We start from the raw sequence: 16638 nt of genomic DNA on the forward strand, positions 1-16638 counted from the left end.
CTATCCAAATAGACCCTGTTAAACTTCTAGAGGCCTTTGAAAATTGTAGGGAGATGATTTGAAACATGCCAGCGAGGAGGAAGCATCATGCCTTGAATCAAGTACATACATCTGCAGGAGAGACTGAAGACCCACCTACCACACGAGGTCTCTGGGTGAATTAGCCCTTCTCAGGCACTTCACTTAATCTCTGAGGTTTAGAGGATTTTGTTGTTGTTGTTGTTTGTTTGTTTTTTTCTTTTTTGAAGAGAGGGGTGGGGGAGAGAGAAAATCCTAAGCAGGCTCCACACCCAGCTCGCAGCTGTCCTGGAGCTTGATCTCAGACCCTGAGATCATGACCAGAGCGACCCAAGTGCCCCTGAGTGCTAGAATCTTAATCTATAAAACCAGGCTGACCATCTCTAACCTGAATCTCACATTTTTGTCAGGGAAAAAATATATACATGAAAGCATCTTAAAGTGAAAAATTAACAACAAATGTGGTAGTATGCATAAAGTTACAATTACAAAAAAAAAAAGCTATGTATCCACTAGTAAAGATTAGAAGGGAACGTGAGCTACAGAGTGAAATTCACATCCTTAGGTTCTCGTTCCTGTGGAACTAAGTCTCCCCTAAACATTTTGCCAGATACCATATAAATAGAGCAGCAATGAGTGTGCCAGCCCCGCTTTCCCGCAGCAGTTTATTACTTTTTTGGGTGCTTTCTAAATTGGGTCTTTCCTGTTTTAGAGATGAAGACAATAAAGAAAACTACCCCGACGCCGGGGCTCTCCTAGAGGAGCCGGCGCCGCCGTCGCGGGAGCCGCAGCAGCATGTAGAGCCGACCGTGCTGGGGGACGGCGTGCTGCGACCCAGCATGGGCAACTTCAAGTCCCGGAAGCCCAAGACCCTGCTCAAGGCCGAGAGCGCCAGGAGCCACGCAGAAAGTCAGGTAGCGGGCTCTACCTCCTCACGCCTTTCCCCCGTGGGTGCTTCTCCCGCGAGGGCACCGCTCTGGCAGGCAGTGTAAGCGTGTTATTTTGCAGGAGGTGATGAGTGAGCTTGACGGGTCAGTGCGCGGACCGCCTGCCTGGGGCGCACGGATGGCACGCCCAGCGCAGGGTCCTCGGCAGGCTGGTAATTTAGCGCTCTTTCAGACTGGTGCCTTAAACCCTGGGCTTTGACATGGGTTCAGAGGAGCTGCGGCATTCTTGCAGGGGAGAGTGGAGGAGGGTCTCCAGCCATCTTCACTTACCCAGGTCTTGTAGCTCCTGCCCCAAACTTGGAGATTACTTCTCAGCAAATCAGAAATCCCAAGTTTACCTGGAGCCGCTCAAAGTGAGTGGCCGTTTAGAAGCCTTGGGTAAATATTCAAGCGCGCATGTGCTTGTGTGTGTGTGTGTGTGTGTGTGTGTGTGTGTGTGTGTGTGTCTGTGCAGTATCAGGTTCTTTGAAGTCAATAAGTATTTAAACGAATGAATGAAGCATTTTTTTAAAACTTGATTTGGGTAGTACATTTACATTTTCTAATTTTTTAAAAAACTTTTTCTAGTTGTAGAGGGGTGTAGCAAAGAATGTGATGTTTTTAAATCTTAGAAAACTCCTTAAATAATTTATGGTGCTTTAAAAAAGTTAAATGAATATAATCCACTTTTATCTTACTAGGAGGTTAATGAGATTATACTTGTAACCGCACCTAATACAGTTCTGGGGACATGGGTGCTTCGTTAATATTAACTTTGCTTTTTTGTTAACATTTAAACCTTAACAATAATGTGAGAGGTTCTGCGTGTAACAGATTAATTGTATAACTTTAAGTGGAGTCCTATATAGCAAATGGGCACCAGGTAATCCTGTTAGAACAACTTTGGCTGAACACTTTATTTGACCTTGTCATTTTCTTATTCGCCTTGTGATTTTTTTTTTTTTTAAAGATTTTATTTATTTATTCGACAGAGATAGAGACAGCCAGCGAGAGAGGGAACACAAGCAGGGGGAGTGGGAGAGGAAGAAGCAGGCTCCCAGCGGAAGAGCCTGATGTGGGGCTCGATCCCATAATGCCGGGATCACGCCCTGAGCCGAAGGCAGACGCTTAACCGCTGTGCCACCCAGGCGCCCCGCTGTGCCACCCAGGCGCCCCTCGCCTTGTGATTTTTATCTCATTTCTTCCTTGGCATTAGGGCCTCTTATTTAGTCAGTTAATTTTGCAATAAAAAGAAAGTTCCCTCTGCATTCATTAAGCTGTGTTATAATTCTTTTAAACTGAGTCGAGTTTCAGACAGAAGTGAATGGGAAATACTATTTGAGTTATGATAAACTTGAGACCCTGCCTATTACTGAATGCACCCAGCACTTAATCTGATTAGGAGTGTGGTGTTGGTTGGGGGGGGGTACAGGTACCCAAAGGGCTGCCCCCAGAGTCTGACAGGTCTCAGGGAGGCTCTGATCTTGAATCTCCTGCTAAGGGTCCCTGTGACACTTTGGGCATTGGGTGACCAGCCGTGTCTCCTAGAGTGCCTTCTTTCTTGTCATCCTATAGCCTGGTTATCAGAAATTACACAGTTGTCACTTGTAATAAGGTGCTAATGGGGCATGTAATTCCAATCCATTGCTCACACACACAGGAAGATTTCCTGAGAGAGATATGCTTGTATTATCTTTGCTTATAAGACAGTGTTGAATCCTGGACTGCAGGTAAAATTTCCAGTTCATTCCTAACATCTCTATCCACACAATGAGATCCCCCCTCCAGTGACTAAGAGAACTTTGATAATAATATTTCAGATCTTCCATATTTGGGAGAAATATGAAACACATTTCATTCTTCCTATTTTCTTTGGGGAGAGAAAATTAACATTGGTTGAGTATTGAGCAAGAACTGAATCTATAAATGCTCTGTAACTAATATTATTAATAAAATCAGCTAACTTGTATTCAAGTATTTACTGTGTTCCAGGCATGTACCATGTTTTACCACAATCCCCTGGAATGGATATTATTATCTTTTTTTGAAAATGGAAAAACTAAGGATTAGAGGGATTACATAACCTCTTTAAACAGATTTGGAAGAACTTGAGTGGAAGGTCTTTTCCATAAAAGCACAGTGTATCTAAGAGGATGTCCACAGATCTTCCAACTATAAGTCTAGTGATTTACCTAATCCCTTATACTACTCACACCTTAATTTTTATATAAAACCCATGATTTCACTTTGGAATTTTTTTTTCCTTTGTTGATATATTGTACTGCTAACCAGTAATTACTTATTTAGAAAAGATTACTTAAGGGAGAATTTTGTAAGTGTATTTTTTTTTTTTTTCTGCCTTAAAGCTTCGATCACTGAAGCTAGACAAAGTTTGGGTAAATGTTAGCTCCATAGGATGACAGTTTCTTAAGGTTGGTGATTCGGTCCTTCTTGTCTGTCTTTAAATCTGCTGCATTCGGTAGTCAGTATTATATGCTGAGTAATTCAAAACTGGGTAAGAGAAGTATATAGATGATTGTATCATTTTTGTGTGTGTGAAATGTTGAGTGTGATCTTATTCAGCTGTGAAAAGTTACATTTAAAAGAATATAATCATGACTCTCCCACAGATATGAAATAAAGATGTATCAAAGATTTTATTTAAATTATTAATGAAGGACTCGGTAAATTATTACAACCAGTACAAAAGAGAATGCAAAGTATCACATATTTGTAGTGTGAAGAGGAATACAGAAGTAAATTTATACAAATTGACACAAAATTGGCAAAACTTATAATATCCATTGGGTGATAATCAATTACTTTCCCTCAGACGTGAGGAATTATTTGTATTGCATCAATATCTACAAGTTCACTTCTTATGTCTATAGCCTCGTAAAGTAGCCTAGTCATAGAAAGACAAAAGCAAAGATTATCCAGACAGATAAGTTAGCCAGGACATCCACTAACTTTCAAAGTCATTTATAGTTTTGCTTTACATTCTTCTCCTCCCTCTTGTGATCATAAGAATCTCAAAGAAAGAATATTCTTTTTTTTTTTAAGATTTTATTTATTTATTAGACAGAGATAGAGACAGCCAGCGAGAGAGGGAACACAAGCAGGGGGAGTGGGAGAGGAAGAAGCAGGCTCATAGCGGAGGAGCCTGACGTGGGGCTTGATCCCAGAACACCGGGATCACACCCTGAGCCGAAGGCAGATGCTTAACCGCTGTGCCACCCAGGCGCCCCAAAGAAAGAATATTCTTAATTACAAAATAAGGCTAGTCTCACTGGGTTTGGCCTGAGTCTTTACATAAACATAGCCAGAGTGTTAATTTACCATACAGGCCTTCTTAAGCATGTTTTGCAAAATCTAAAGCCATTCGTTATTGAATAATCACACAATATTAGCTTTTCTCTGGGAGTTTTCATGAGGAATCTCAGATTGGACTTTTAATGCCTCTATTATTTGCAATCCCAAGGCAAGGAGCTAAATTCAAGAAACTCCCTCCATTAAATTTCAACTGCAGTACCTATGCATTTGGATATATTCCTCTCCTCTTGAGGTCCCCAAAATAACATTAGGTCTCTAGTTTGCCAGGAAGTGACCATCTTTACCACCTGTAAGGCTGGACCCTGTAAGCCGGGCAGCAGGCCAATTATCCTAGGAGGCCTCTGTAGGCACTGGCTGCATAAGTAAAGCCATATTTCTTCCTTAAAAGTGTTCTGTTCTACATGATTCAATGAAACTCCTTCTCAAGATGGCATTCCAGGCAAGATATTGGTTGCATAACAAATTTTTCAATTTTATTCTGGTAAAAAGGAAGACAGATTATTATTGAATATATGAAATAACCCCATTGCAATGAAAAGTAAGGATGCAGGGTGAGTTTCTGAACTCTGGGAACAGTGAGACTCAGATATCACTTTTAAATGTTTCATTTAAGTTTACATAAATGGAACAGTTTTAAAATATAGTTTTATTATTATTCACATATGGTGAGGCCAATAGATGAGAAGATGACGGCCATTTGAAAAGATTCCTACTCCTAGTTCTCAGAGGAAAGGGAGCATGCCATGCTGTGCAGGGCCATGGAAAGAAAACACCAGGTTCATCAGGAAGCAGAAGGGACAGGTGGAAAGCAAGGCAGAAGCCTTTGTGTGCTTTCTGTGGGAAAGGCAAGGCGAGGCAGGGTAAAGCAGTTTTAGGATTGACTAGTTCAATTCGTTTCAGTAGGGGCGCCTGGGTGGCTCAGTCATTAGGCATCTGCATTTGGCTCAGGTCATGATCCCAGCATTCTGGGATCCAGCCCCTGCGTAGAGCTGCTGCATGGAGCCCCTGCATCAGGCTCCCTGCTCAGGGGAAGCCTGCTTCTCTCTCCCACTCCCCCTGCTTGTATTCCCTCTCTCGCTGTCTCTCTCTGTCAAATAAATAAATAAAATCTTTAATTCATTTCAGTAGACTCTGAGTATGTATAGGGAATCTCTGGTACTTGGTTCAGATGATTAGGGCAGAAGAATATTGCCTTCTGGAGTGTCTGAGCCAGACAGAAGAGTTGGCTCCAAGTATGGACTCCGGATTGGTTAGTTTGCATGTGAAAGCTTCTCTCCTGGGCAAGTCTTTTATGTTGTAAGAATCGGCTAGCCCTGGGAGAATTTACTTCCCAGGAAGTGGGGCTCCAGAGGCCAGAGCATCAAGAATACAGAAAATAGTAAAATATAGTTAATACAAGAATCTACTAAATTGTGAGGTGAAGTAGAGAAAGGACTTTCTTATAGATCCAGTAAATAGAACATTAAAATAACAATATTCTAAACAAATAACTACAGTAAAATTTCCCTTATCAGTCCATTCGGTCTTATACAATTAATTTTTGTTCCTGTTGATCTTGGGTTAGCAGGAGCATAAAACTGTCAGCTTCTTGACGAAAGTTCTATAAATCTTGACTCAGCCCATTGGTGTCACCAGATTCCTGTACCCAAGAGTCTGTTCTTGAAAATGTCAACTGTTTGAAGCATCTAGGACTGTTGAAAGTATTCTTTGTTGAAAACTCTGGCTTGGAGCTGGTAGCAGACCCTGTGGGCATCTAAGGAAAACAAGCATGTATAGACGACAGAAACTGAAACTGGTTGTGATTAATTTATGAATCATTTTCAGATGTGAAAAGTCTGATGAGCGCTCATAATGAGAATAATGAGTAGATGTGACATGCAAAACAAGATAATAAAATCATTGTCCCCAAATTAGACAGAACGTTTCAAAGGATAACAACTAAGTCTATTTTTAAAGAAGTCAGGGAGTTTACTTCTGATTTTACAAAAATAGATGAATGTAATTTTTACAAGGGAAAAACCTAGAAATATAATAATCCTGCAAGAACGTGCCAAGAATGTAAAGCAAAAAATTCATTAAGTCTGGTGTCAGTCCTAGACACCTGCATTTTTATTACACTCCGTAGGAAAGTCTGATGTACACCTCTGATTGAAAGACACTAGCCTGGATGATGCTAGATTCAAATGGAAGAAGTAAATCTGTGAACAAGTCAGCGTTTTAAATAACTATAATTACCCCTGATAATACTATAGTGTTGTTGGCTAATATCATCAGGCAAAATGCCACAAGGCCTTGAACAAATATAGATGTTGATAGAGCTATTTCATAAGAGTTTTAATTACAGGGTAAATGTAACCTTAAGCAGATTTACCATGCACTGTGGTAGAGACAGTGGTTTTGTCGGTAAAGCTGAACTTATTTGGGGGCACTGAAACTTATGTTTCAAATTCTGCCCAACACCTGTTACCACCATCAAGACACACTTCTGACTGGTTTGCTCGGAACATCATTCCCTAAAAGCACCTGTGAAGACCCTGTGGGCACAACCTTTATGACTTAAAAATAACCCACTTCAAAGCTGAATGGAACCATTGTAAACGTTTAGCTATTGACATTCTGGGTTCTCTTGTCACAAAGCTTGTATTCAGCACCCCAGAGTGGATCTTTAATCTGATCCCAACCAGGTTGGGACTGGAGATATGGGTAAGGGAGAAGGGACCAGATGGTAGCTGTTGAAAGTTTTGATCTTTCATACCTTTCTGATCAATCCCAAAGTCAGATTCAGAAGTGTTACTTTTGGAAGATCAGATTCAAATCTCACTCTGAGCGACTTTCCTCCTGGTCTTGCCATTTCTCTGAGGAGCCCTGGGCGAAGCAGCAGTGTCTGAGGTTTTGTGTGCATGTATAAATGATTAATTAATTTTCACCCACTCTATATGAGTGATTTAAAAGAAGAAGGCTTTAAGTATATTTGCCGACCCAATAAACGTCCAGGAATGGGGAAAACAATGCAAGAATGTCCTCAAAGAAGTTAAGATATTAGAAATAAGGAGACTTATTTTTTTGAACCAAGATCAATTGCAATTTTCTTTGCTGCTTGTTTATCCCTGTCTTCCTTAGATGGTGGGCTATAAAAAGAGAATGGCTTGGAAAGGAAACATTCGATAACTTGTCTCCAGAAAGGTCAGGTTTTGTTGATGCTTTGATATGATTGACTTGAAGGTAAAATAGGACTTGGTGAGTTTGTGTTAAAGCAGAAATTCTTTATCAAAGGAGTTTATTACTCTTTCTAGAGAGGAGAATTTGTTGAATGCAATAGATTATATTTGTTGCAATATTTTGTGATTACACAACATATGGCGGGTAAATGAAATGGGTAAAGGTGATCAAAAGATATAGACTTACAGATAGAAAATAAATAAGTCTTAGGGATATAGTATATCCATAGTATATATATAGTAATATGAATATTGCTAAGAGAGTAGATCTTAAAAGTTTTCATCACAAGAAAAAAAATTATAACTATGTATGGTGATGGATGTTAACTCAACGTTGTGGTGATCATTTCACAATATATACATATGTTGATTATTATGTTATACACTTGAGGCTAATGTAATGTTATATATCATTTATATCTCAGAAAATTGTAGGTGTGCCTTATTATATCTCATTATGACTAACAGTGACCTCAGGAGCTTCCATCTCTCCCCTTTAGACTATCTGGGTAATTTGTCATCTTGGAAGACTTTGGGGTTGATTTACTATGAGACTCCCTCCACACATACTTTCTGTTTATTATGTGTGACCACCAGTCTTGATCAGGCTTTCCTGTTCTTGGTATAATATCTACCTTTTTCTAGAACTATTTGTTTCACATTAATTTCTTGTATTCACACTTCCCTGATTGCTCAATAAAAATGTATAAACCCACTATTTCATAAAAAAATCCATATTTATTGACATTCCGCTACTGATTAAAAGTAACATATCCAGTTTTTAAAAAGGCAATAAATTATATATATTGTAATATTTTGTGAAAAATTAAAAAGAATCCTATATTACTATAGTATTAATCCCTCACAATCTGATTTGGGGATGATTGGACTTGACTAACAGAACCAACTTCCTGTATTGGACCTCATCACTATCCGGAGGGCATTTAAATTTAGCGTTGGTAGATTAAGTCTTACCATCTTCGCTCCCTACCAGCTGGCATCAGGCGATGCACTAACCTTCTGTCCTCCCCTCTGCTGGCTATTTTAGCAGAAGAGAAAAACTAGGAGGTGTATAGAGAGCTTTTCTGCAGTGAGCTTTGTAGTGCATTCATGCTGCTGATCCGCTTCCTTGGGGAGACCAGCTGTTCCGTCTGGTGTACATCAGCATTAGGTTTCCTCCATTTGGCTCCAGTAGATGTGTTAAGAGTCTGGAAAGGAATTCAGGTCTGATTGCGAAATTTGCATTTTAATTTTTCTGCGGAAATGAAAACCCCCTAAACACTTTTCAGGCAAAATAACCTAACTATGAAGTATTTACTATACTTCTATTTTTGGAGAGTCTAAGTCTAATTCTTTCTGTGTTGGACACTAAATTAGAAGACAATAGTTAATTCTGGGTCATCCTCCCACCCCCACCAAAAGAACTAAGAGTCTGTTTCTAATTATAGATATACTTTATGTACATTTTTCTTAATGTGTTACTGAACCACTAAGCAAGTGCAAACTGCAAAGCAAGAAAACCAGTACAGCCGATTGAGTTTGAAACTCAGAGCACCAGCAAGCTAAAATGAACTTCGAATAGAATTTCACTTGCTTGTCAGTGATAGGAAGACATTTAAGGTCTGAATATGCCTTTGAGAGCTTGCTTTTTTGGAGTGTGTCAAAAGGATGAATTCATTGTGCTTCTAACCATTGGCCTTAGATAATTGTTTTGACACATGAGTTTGTGTTGCATTATTTCTCTTGTATGATTTTGCAGGTGCAGTGTAGAGGTTTTACTTCAAATCCTGCTATGGATTTTTTGGAATATTGTTTACTGGTCAGAAAGAAAGGTGTTCCTTTGAGGGACTTGTTTCATTCCTCCAATAATAAAATGGTTGAGATTCAGAGAGGAGGGAAATCTGAGAAATTCAGTGTCTTTCAAAGTGAGGCTATCTAAGTCGATGTTTGGGTTCCTGGTTTCTCACGGTGTATCAGATTCTGATACAGCTCTTTGAATTAATAACTGATCTGTTGTTAAATAACTAAGCTGATGAAGAAAGACCTTTTTAGGAGGAAACCTGGAATATCTGTGAAATAACTTTTACTTTTTTTTTGAGATATACAAATATATTCTGCTTAACTACTGTCATGAAGGAATCTTAGAATTAAGTGATGTGACTTATTTGCCTGGGCATTAAATCTCAAAAGTTAAAAAGAAGTGTCACCCAGATGGAGTTTGTGTTCAAAATAGCCTAAGTGGTCTGAGACAAGTTTATAAGCAATGGGAAATTTGAAAGTTTGGCATTGTAGTACTCAGGTCCCCATGATCTAATTGATATTCCACCTATGATGGAAGTTACAGAAGAATTCTCCTTTAAAAGATAAAGAAGGTGTTGATGGTATTGGTTCTTCTGAGTGTAGCAACAGAGAATGGCAAGAACTGATCTCTACTTATATGCTGCCTGGAATATTTAACAGATATGCAGATGGCTTCCACACAGAATGGCTCTTAAAATTGTCTTATTATGCCTCTTCCTCTGCATCTTTTGCATAGATAAATAAATTCTGAATTAAAGAACTTTCGATTTTCATGATGTTGTTCCAAAGATGGTTTCTAACAGTATATAACCTTATAAATTCAGCCCATACTCAAGACCTACCAATGCATGGAAAGAAGAGTACATCTTTCTTTGTCCCTATTGGCACCTGCTACCTCTCTGTGGGGTTCCAAGTCTTGTCCCTCTACCGTGTAGAAATTTCTTTTAATAAATTCCAGGGCTAACTACTTGAATGGTAGTATAGCAAGGTAGTGAAAAGTATGGTCTCTATGTCCACATGGTTATGGGTTCAAATTCCTTCTCAGCTGCTTTCTCTATGACTTGAAACATTTACTTACCAGCTCTTTAAGTGTCTGTTTTCCATCTATAAAGAAGAGATGATATTTTGTACCTACTTTAGGAGTTTGGTGAGAATTAAGAGTGATGATGATATAACCTTAAACATTCAGCAAGTTTCAGGGGGCTAAAAATTGTGTGTAGAATGCTTTAAAGACTCATCTGGCGGGCTATATAGCACTAAAAGCTCAAAAATTGCATTCCTCCTGAGTTAGGCCAGGCTGTGCTATGCTGCAAAAACAAATAATGCAAGACCTTAGCAGTTTAAACAAAAATGCATGGTAGTTAAAACAGAAGTGCATTTCTTGCATGTTACATATCCTCATCGGTCACTAGAAAGTGTCTGATCTTGGCAATCAATTAAAGACCCAGACTAATTGAGCAGTGTCAGTCTTGAACATGGCTGGTTTCAAAATCAGAGAGAAAAGAGAGCTTTGGAGGGTTTCTGCACCAATAATAAGAAGCTTCAGGCCGGAACCAGCATATAGTATTTACACTTTTTAGTAATTGGCCAGAGCTGGTCATGTGCTTCTCCCATAACTATAGTTGCATAATACAAGGGACTAGGAACTACAATCCTGTCAATGAACCCTAATGAATTACTGGCCAGTAGCACTAATGACTTCCACATTTTCTACTCAAACTAGCATATAACCTCAAGCAAGAAGAAGTTAATTGGTCTTTTTCTCTTCTAGTCCTTTACAGTACTGAAGTATTATTAATGTCAAGGACTAGAAGAAGAAGAAGAACATTAATTAGGCTAATGAAGTATCATCAAAGGACATACATACTGTTATTGTTTGAGCAGAAATTGGAATTTTCTACAAGTACCCCTTCAGTTAAGTACCTGTTTCATTACTGTCAGGAAAAAAATAAGTTTAGTTACTGTTTTTTTCCTCTATTGCCAAATGAAACTTCAGAGTTCACTAATTTTATTATTTTATTTAGGAATAATTGTGGTTTTACTTTTGCCAGAAGATTGTAGTGACTTTGGGTTGTGCCAGCCAAACCTGTGGTGCTGTGATGATTAAGAGGTATTTTGAAATCTCATCCAAAAATAATACTTCCTATAGAAAGTAGATTTGACAATTTGGATATTGTCAGCTGTGGGAACTGAGTTTCTGCATGCACGCGGATATGCAAATTCACATCTTCATGTACTTGGTGGTATTTATCCAAGAGCAGGGTGTTCTTTAGGCAAAGAACACAGCTTAGCAGGGACTTACACAGCCTATTTTGGAGCTTGGAAGCAAAGCTGGGAAGTCTGGATAGCAGAAACATAATGAACTGACATTTCGGGTAACTAAGAATTGCCAATCCAAACTTTATCAAACATGGTTAAATATCACTTTGAGACTGAGACATAACATATCAACCTCAGGCTTGCAATTTTAGGCTCCATATTTTGCAAGAGATGTAGCTGCCAGATAAAATATGGGATGCCCGGCTAAATTTGAATTTCAGATAAACGAGGAATAATTTTGTAGCGTAAGTATGTCCCATGTAGATACTGTTTTGAATAGGAATGGGAGTTTTCCGCAAGCAAAAAAAAGTGGGACATCCTCATGCTGCAAAATTATTGTTTGTTTGTTTGACATTCAAATTTAATTGGACATGGTGTGTTTTTATTTACTAAATTTCCCAACTGTATCAAGAATGAATGGCAGGAACATCTGACCTTACTTCCCTTCTCCTCCAAAGGTAAAAGTAGCCAGTTGTGCCTGTGGCCTGACACAGCAGGATTTTTTTAAACTTCAATCCTTCTAGAGTAGGAAAAGCAGGCATAGGAAGGGAAGCCAGCTTCTCCAGGTCTAGGAGTCAAACTGTAGTAATTATTTTATATCTTTAACATCCAAACAACATGAAACACCCTGGAAAAAGCAGCTCACTCTCTAGAGATGATAAACTCTTAAAAATTGGATAGAAGGGCAAAAAAGTTTGAAAATCTGCCCTTGAGGTCTGCAGACCATTTATCGCACTGGACCCTGTTTGTCATGACCAGTGGCTGTTTTCAAGTCAACAGAAAGGCTAACTTTGACGAGCCAGCTTCTGTGTTAAAATGATCAAAAACGGTATTACTAATGGAAGACACAGATGACAAGAGTGTCATGTTCTGAGCATTATTCCTACCGGAGAGAAGTGGCCAGGCAGGGGATGGCTACCTTGAACACGGCTGCTCTGGACTGAGGCTAGTGTCATACCCACGGATGGCTTTACGATTCTAAGCACTATTTTGCTATGTGGTTGCCTCCAGACCCAGGCCGCTGGTGGTCTTTGAGTCACGATGGAACTTTGCCTTTCCACCCAACAAAGCCCAGCTTGGTTTTGTTAGGAGTCCTTTTTTATAGCTGAGCCCTCTGCCACTTTTACTGTTCAATCAGTTGTAGCAACAATTAGGGGATTTTTTTTTTTTTTGCAGAAGCAAAGATGTTCGGCTCTGCTTCTTTTGTTCATTAACTCTCTGAACTACAACATTATGATTGCTTAGATTGGTAATGCTGCCATGTGCCAGAGACACGACCAATAGGAAAGAACAACCCAACGTTAGATTTTTAGGCTTTTCAGCTGTAAGTTACATTCAGTAACCAAAGGAATACTGTTGAAGTTTAAAGCTCTTTTAATCAGTACCTCAGTGTGGTCGGGGTGTGGTTGGATTTTAGTTTTTGTTTTGTTTTGTTTTGTTTTGTTTTGTTTTGTTTTGTTTTTGTTTGTTTGTTTGTTTGTTTTTTTGAGAGAGAGAGAGTACCTAAGTGGGTATGGGCAGAGAAAGAGAGAAAATTGGGGTGTGGAGGAACAAAGGGAGAGGGACAGAGAGAATCCCAAGCAGACTTCACGCCCAGTGCGGAGTCCGACATGGGGTTCTACCTCATGACTGAGAGCATGACCTGAGCCAAAATCAAGAGTCAGACGCTGAACCAACTGAGCCACCCAGGTGCCCCAATTTCTTGTGAGTTTTAACCTAGTAAACACTAACGGTACTGAAAGTGTGACCCTAATAAACTTAAAAACCACCAGAGGAAAATCAGGTGGATCCAAAGGAGGGTGTGATTCCCTCCCACCTGTTCCCTCTGTCAGTTTCTCTCTTTCAGCATTGTCCCAAACTGAAACTGACACTTGATTTAGGAGCCCGAGACCCTGGTCTTCTGAAGACCTGGATATCACTCTTCCTGAAGGATGAAAGGATTGAACAGAAGGCTGAGTTAGTTAAGCTCTAAATAAAACACAGGCAAATATGAATGATTTAGGGTTCCTTTTAAAATATTGTTTATTGGTTTACTGGTTACTAATAAAGACTTTGAAAGCTGTAACCTTTTCTACCTAATGTGAAATGTCAAATGGAAATAGAGAAAAAAGAAAATATAACTCTCTATTAAATCTCTAACTATCCCGCTTCCACCTTCTGCTAAAAAGCAGGATGGGAGCTCAGTGATTGGTTCCTAACATGACAAAACATCTGGAAGAACCAGCATCTAGATGCTAGAGCCTTTCCTGGGCTATGTACAGGGTAGGAATCTGGTGAGCTTTCGTGTAGCCAATGTGACCTTGGGGTCTTCTAGGTTATTGGCAAGTGAGGAGCCCAGACAGTTCCCCAAGAGGTAATCAACTCTATGCAGAGACCAAGACAGGCTTGAGGTAGGCATCAGATGAGGGGGCAGCAGGGAGGTCACATTGGAAAAGAGACAGGGATCTAATATCTGGGCAAAGAAGATAAAATTCTAGTTCACAAAATAGTGAAAATTTTTGCAGATGCTATTTTTAAAAATTGTTTTAAACCAGAAAGTGCAGTAGCTGCAAACATATTTGAGCATTATTTTGTTTTCCTGTTATTGAAATTTTTATTATTTGGTTAAAATTTCCAAAATAACACATCTAGAATTTATTACAGTTTCTGATTGCAGAGCTGTAACTCTGAAGACATTTTGTCGCTAAGTTCCTTTGTTTTGGCTTCCTCTTATTTACTTGTGAGCTAATTGCTAAATGTGATTTATCTTGGAGCCTTTTAATGTTGTATTTTCTACAAGAAGGTTTATCCACTGCAAATAAGACTAAAAAGTGTGTCTCTAACACACACACACACACACATTATCTTCTATCTCCTTATTTCAACATGGATGACTTGAATGTCACCTTTTCAGCTTTAGTGATTTTGGGACCTATGTTCTATTTCAGAGATGGCCTGCCTTATGCACACTGACCTGGCCTTTTTGTTTACTTCTCAAACTGTTAGTTTCGCTAATATCCCTTCCTAGACAAAGCCATTCATCAATTTTGCTTGATTTCCCAAATTAGGCTCCGTAACACAGTGTTTCATCAGTGATGCTGGACGGTATGTCCCTGAGGGGGGCCTGTATTTCTCCTCTAGTTAAGTTCAGTTGTGTACTGGGGTGCATAGTGTCTTCTCAAAATTCATGTCCACTTGGAACCTCAGAATGTGACCTTATTTGGAAATATGGTCTTTGCAGATGTAAATGAGGTAAAAATTTGGATGAGATCATGGTGGATTTTGGGTGGGCCCTAAAGCCAAAGATTGGTGTCCTCGTGAGAAAAGGAGTAGACACAGAGGGACATGCAGGGAAGAAAGTCATGTGAAAATGGAGGCATAGATTGGAGTCAGGCCACCACAAGCCAACGACTGCCAGGAGCCACTCAGACCTGGAAAAGGCAAGGAAAGATTCTTCCCTAGAGCCGTAGAGAGAGTGTGGCCCTGTTGACAGTTGGTTTTGAACTTCTGGCCTCTACAACTGTGAGGGAATAAATCTCTATTATTTTAAGCTACCTAGTGATGACAATTTGTTTTGACAGCTGTAGGAACTAGTACAAGGGGCTTCCTAAAGTTAGACTGTGTATTGGGTGGCTCCCCAATACTCTGGAGGACCTGGCAAGAGTCTGGGGCATTAAGAAGACTGGCAGGGCAGAGAGACGTGTGGCTACAGGATGACTGAGATGACCGCTACTACAGGGGGCACCGAGTGGGGGCTTGGGGACTGGGACAAGGCAGACTAAAAGCAAGACAGATCTATTTCTGCGCTACCTGGGCTGCCTCTCCTTTCCTTTGGCAGAGGACAGAACAACCAGCTTAGATCCTGGGAGAGCTGAGCCCTAACATGGGCCAAGCGTCAGACGGCCTCTTCTAGACGTAGAGCAAAGCAGGAGGTCAAGCAATGCATTACACAGAATGGCTGGATCGTTGAAAGTGTCTGGCTGTGCACTCAAGTGTTCTCTATTCCTGAGCTTGGTCAGCACCATGCCAGTCCTATTTGCATCTTTAGGTACGGCTAGTGGGTGAGTTGAAGGCTTTCATCCTCAAGCCCAGAATAGTTCTCCCGGGTGTCCACTCCTTGTCAGTAGTACTGCTCTAGCCCGGTTCAGACCTTCTGGGTCATAGATGGAGAGCTGTAGTAATCCTTCCATGGTAACGACCGTGCACAGCCTTGTCTTTTTTTTCTTTTTTTAACTTTAATGAGGAATCAATCGACAAATATAATTGTATACATTTAAGGTGTACAATGTGATGATTCGATCTACATTTACAGTACAGAGTGAGTGCCAAGATCAAGATAATCGACACATCCATCACCTTACAGTTAAGTGTGTGTGTGTGTGTGTGTGTGTGTGTGTGTGTGTGTGTGTGGTGAGAAGGCATATGATCTACTCTCATCGCTTCCAAAAATACAGCACCATATATTTTTTTAAAGATTTTATTTATTTATTTGAGAGAGAGAGAGAGTGAGTCGAGAGAGAGAGCACAAGCAGGGGGAGTGGCAGGCAGAGGGAGAGTGAGAAGTGGACTCCCCACTGAGTAGGGAGATTGATGCGGGGCTCGATCCCAGGACCGTGGGACCATGACCTGAGCTGAAGGCAGATGCTTAACCAACTGAGCCACTCAAGTGCCCCAACACCATATATTTTTTAAAGATTTTATTTATTTATTTGAGAGAGAGAGCACGAACAGGGGCAGAGGGAGAGGGAGAAGCAGACTCCCCCACTGAGCAGAGAGCCCAACACGGGGCTCGATCCCAGGACCCTGGGATCATGACCTGAGCCGAAGGCAGATGCTTAACCAAGTGAGCCACGCAGGCGCCCCAAGAATATGACACCATATTAAGTGCAGTGACCATGTGCATAGCTTTGTCTTGAGTGCCATCTATAATATTCACTTAATTGTCACAACCACCCTGTGAGATGCTGGTACTCTTATTCCTTTTCACAAAGAAGTTCAGTAAATTACTCAAGGCCACACAAATTGGCCTTGATTTCCTGAGTATT

The 16638-nt window shown here is 40.2% G+C and overlaps 1 protein-coding gene across 7 annotated transcripts in view; it reads left to right on the forward strand.

Annotated features, from left to right (window-relative positions):
* The window catches only part of FAM13C (family with sequence similarity 13 member C), a 136890-nt gene that overhangs the window by 9616 nt on the left and 110636 nt on the right, over positions 1-16638 (forward strand). For all 7 annotated transcript variants that reach the window (XM_008695912.2, XM_040623818.1, XM_008695907.2 and 4 more), the window contains one exon: positions 731-932. In XM_008695912.2, coding sequence (XP_008694134.1) covers positions 858-932 — 75 coding nt within the window. In that variant the 5' untranslated portion in view covers positions 731-857. The remainder of the gene's footprint in view (positions 1-730; positions 933-16638) is intronic.

Source organism: Ursus maritimus, unplaced genomic scaffold (assembly GCF_017311325.1).
Source record: "Ursus maritimus isolate PB19 unplaced genomic scaffold, ASM1731132v1 scaffold_7, whole genome shotgun sequence".
Lineage (NCBI taxonomy): Eukaryota > Metazoa > Chordata > Mammalia > Carnivora > Ursidae > Ursus > Ursus maritimus.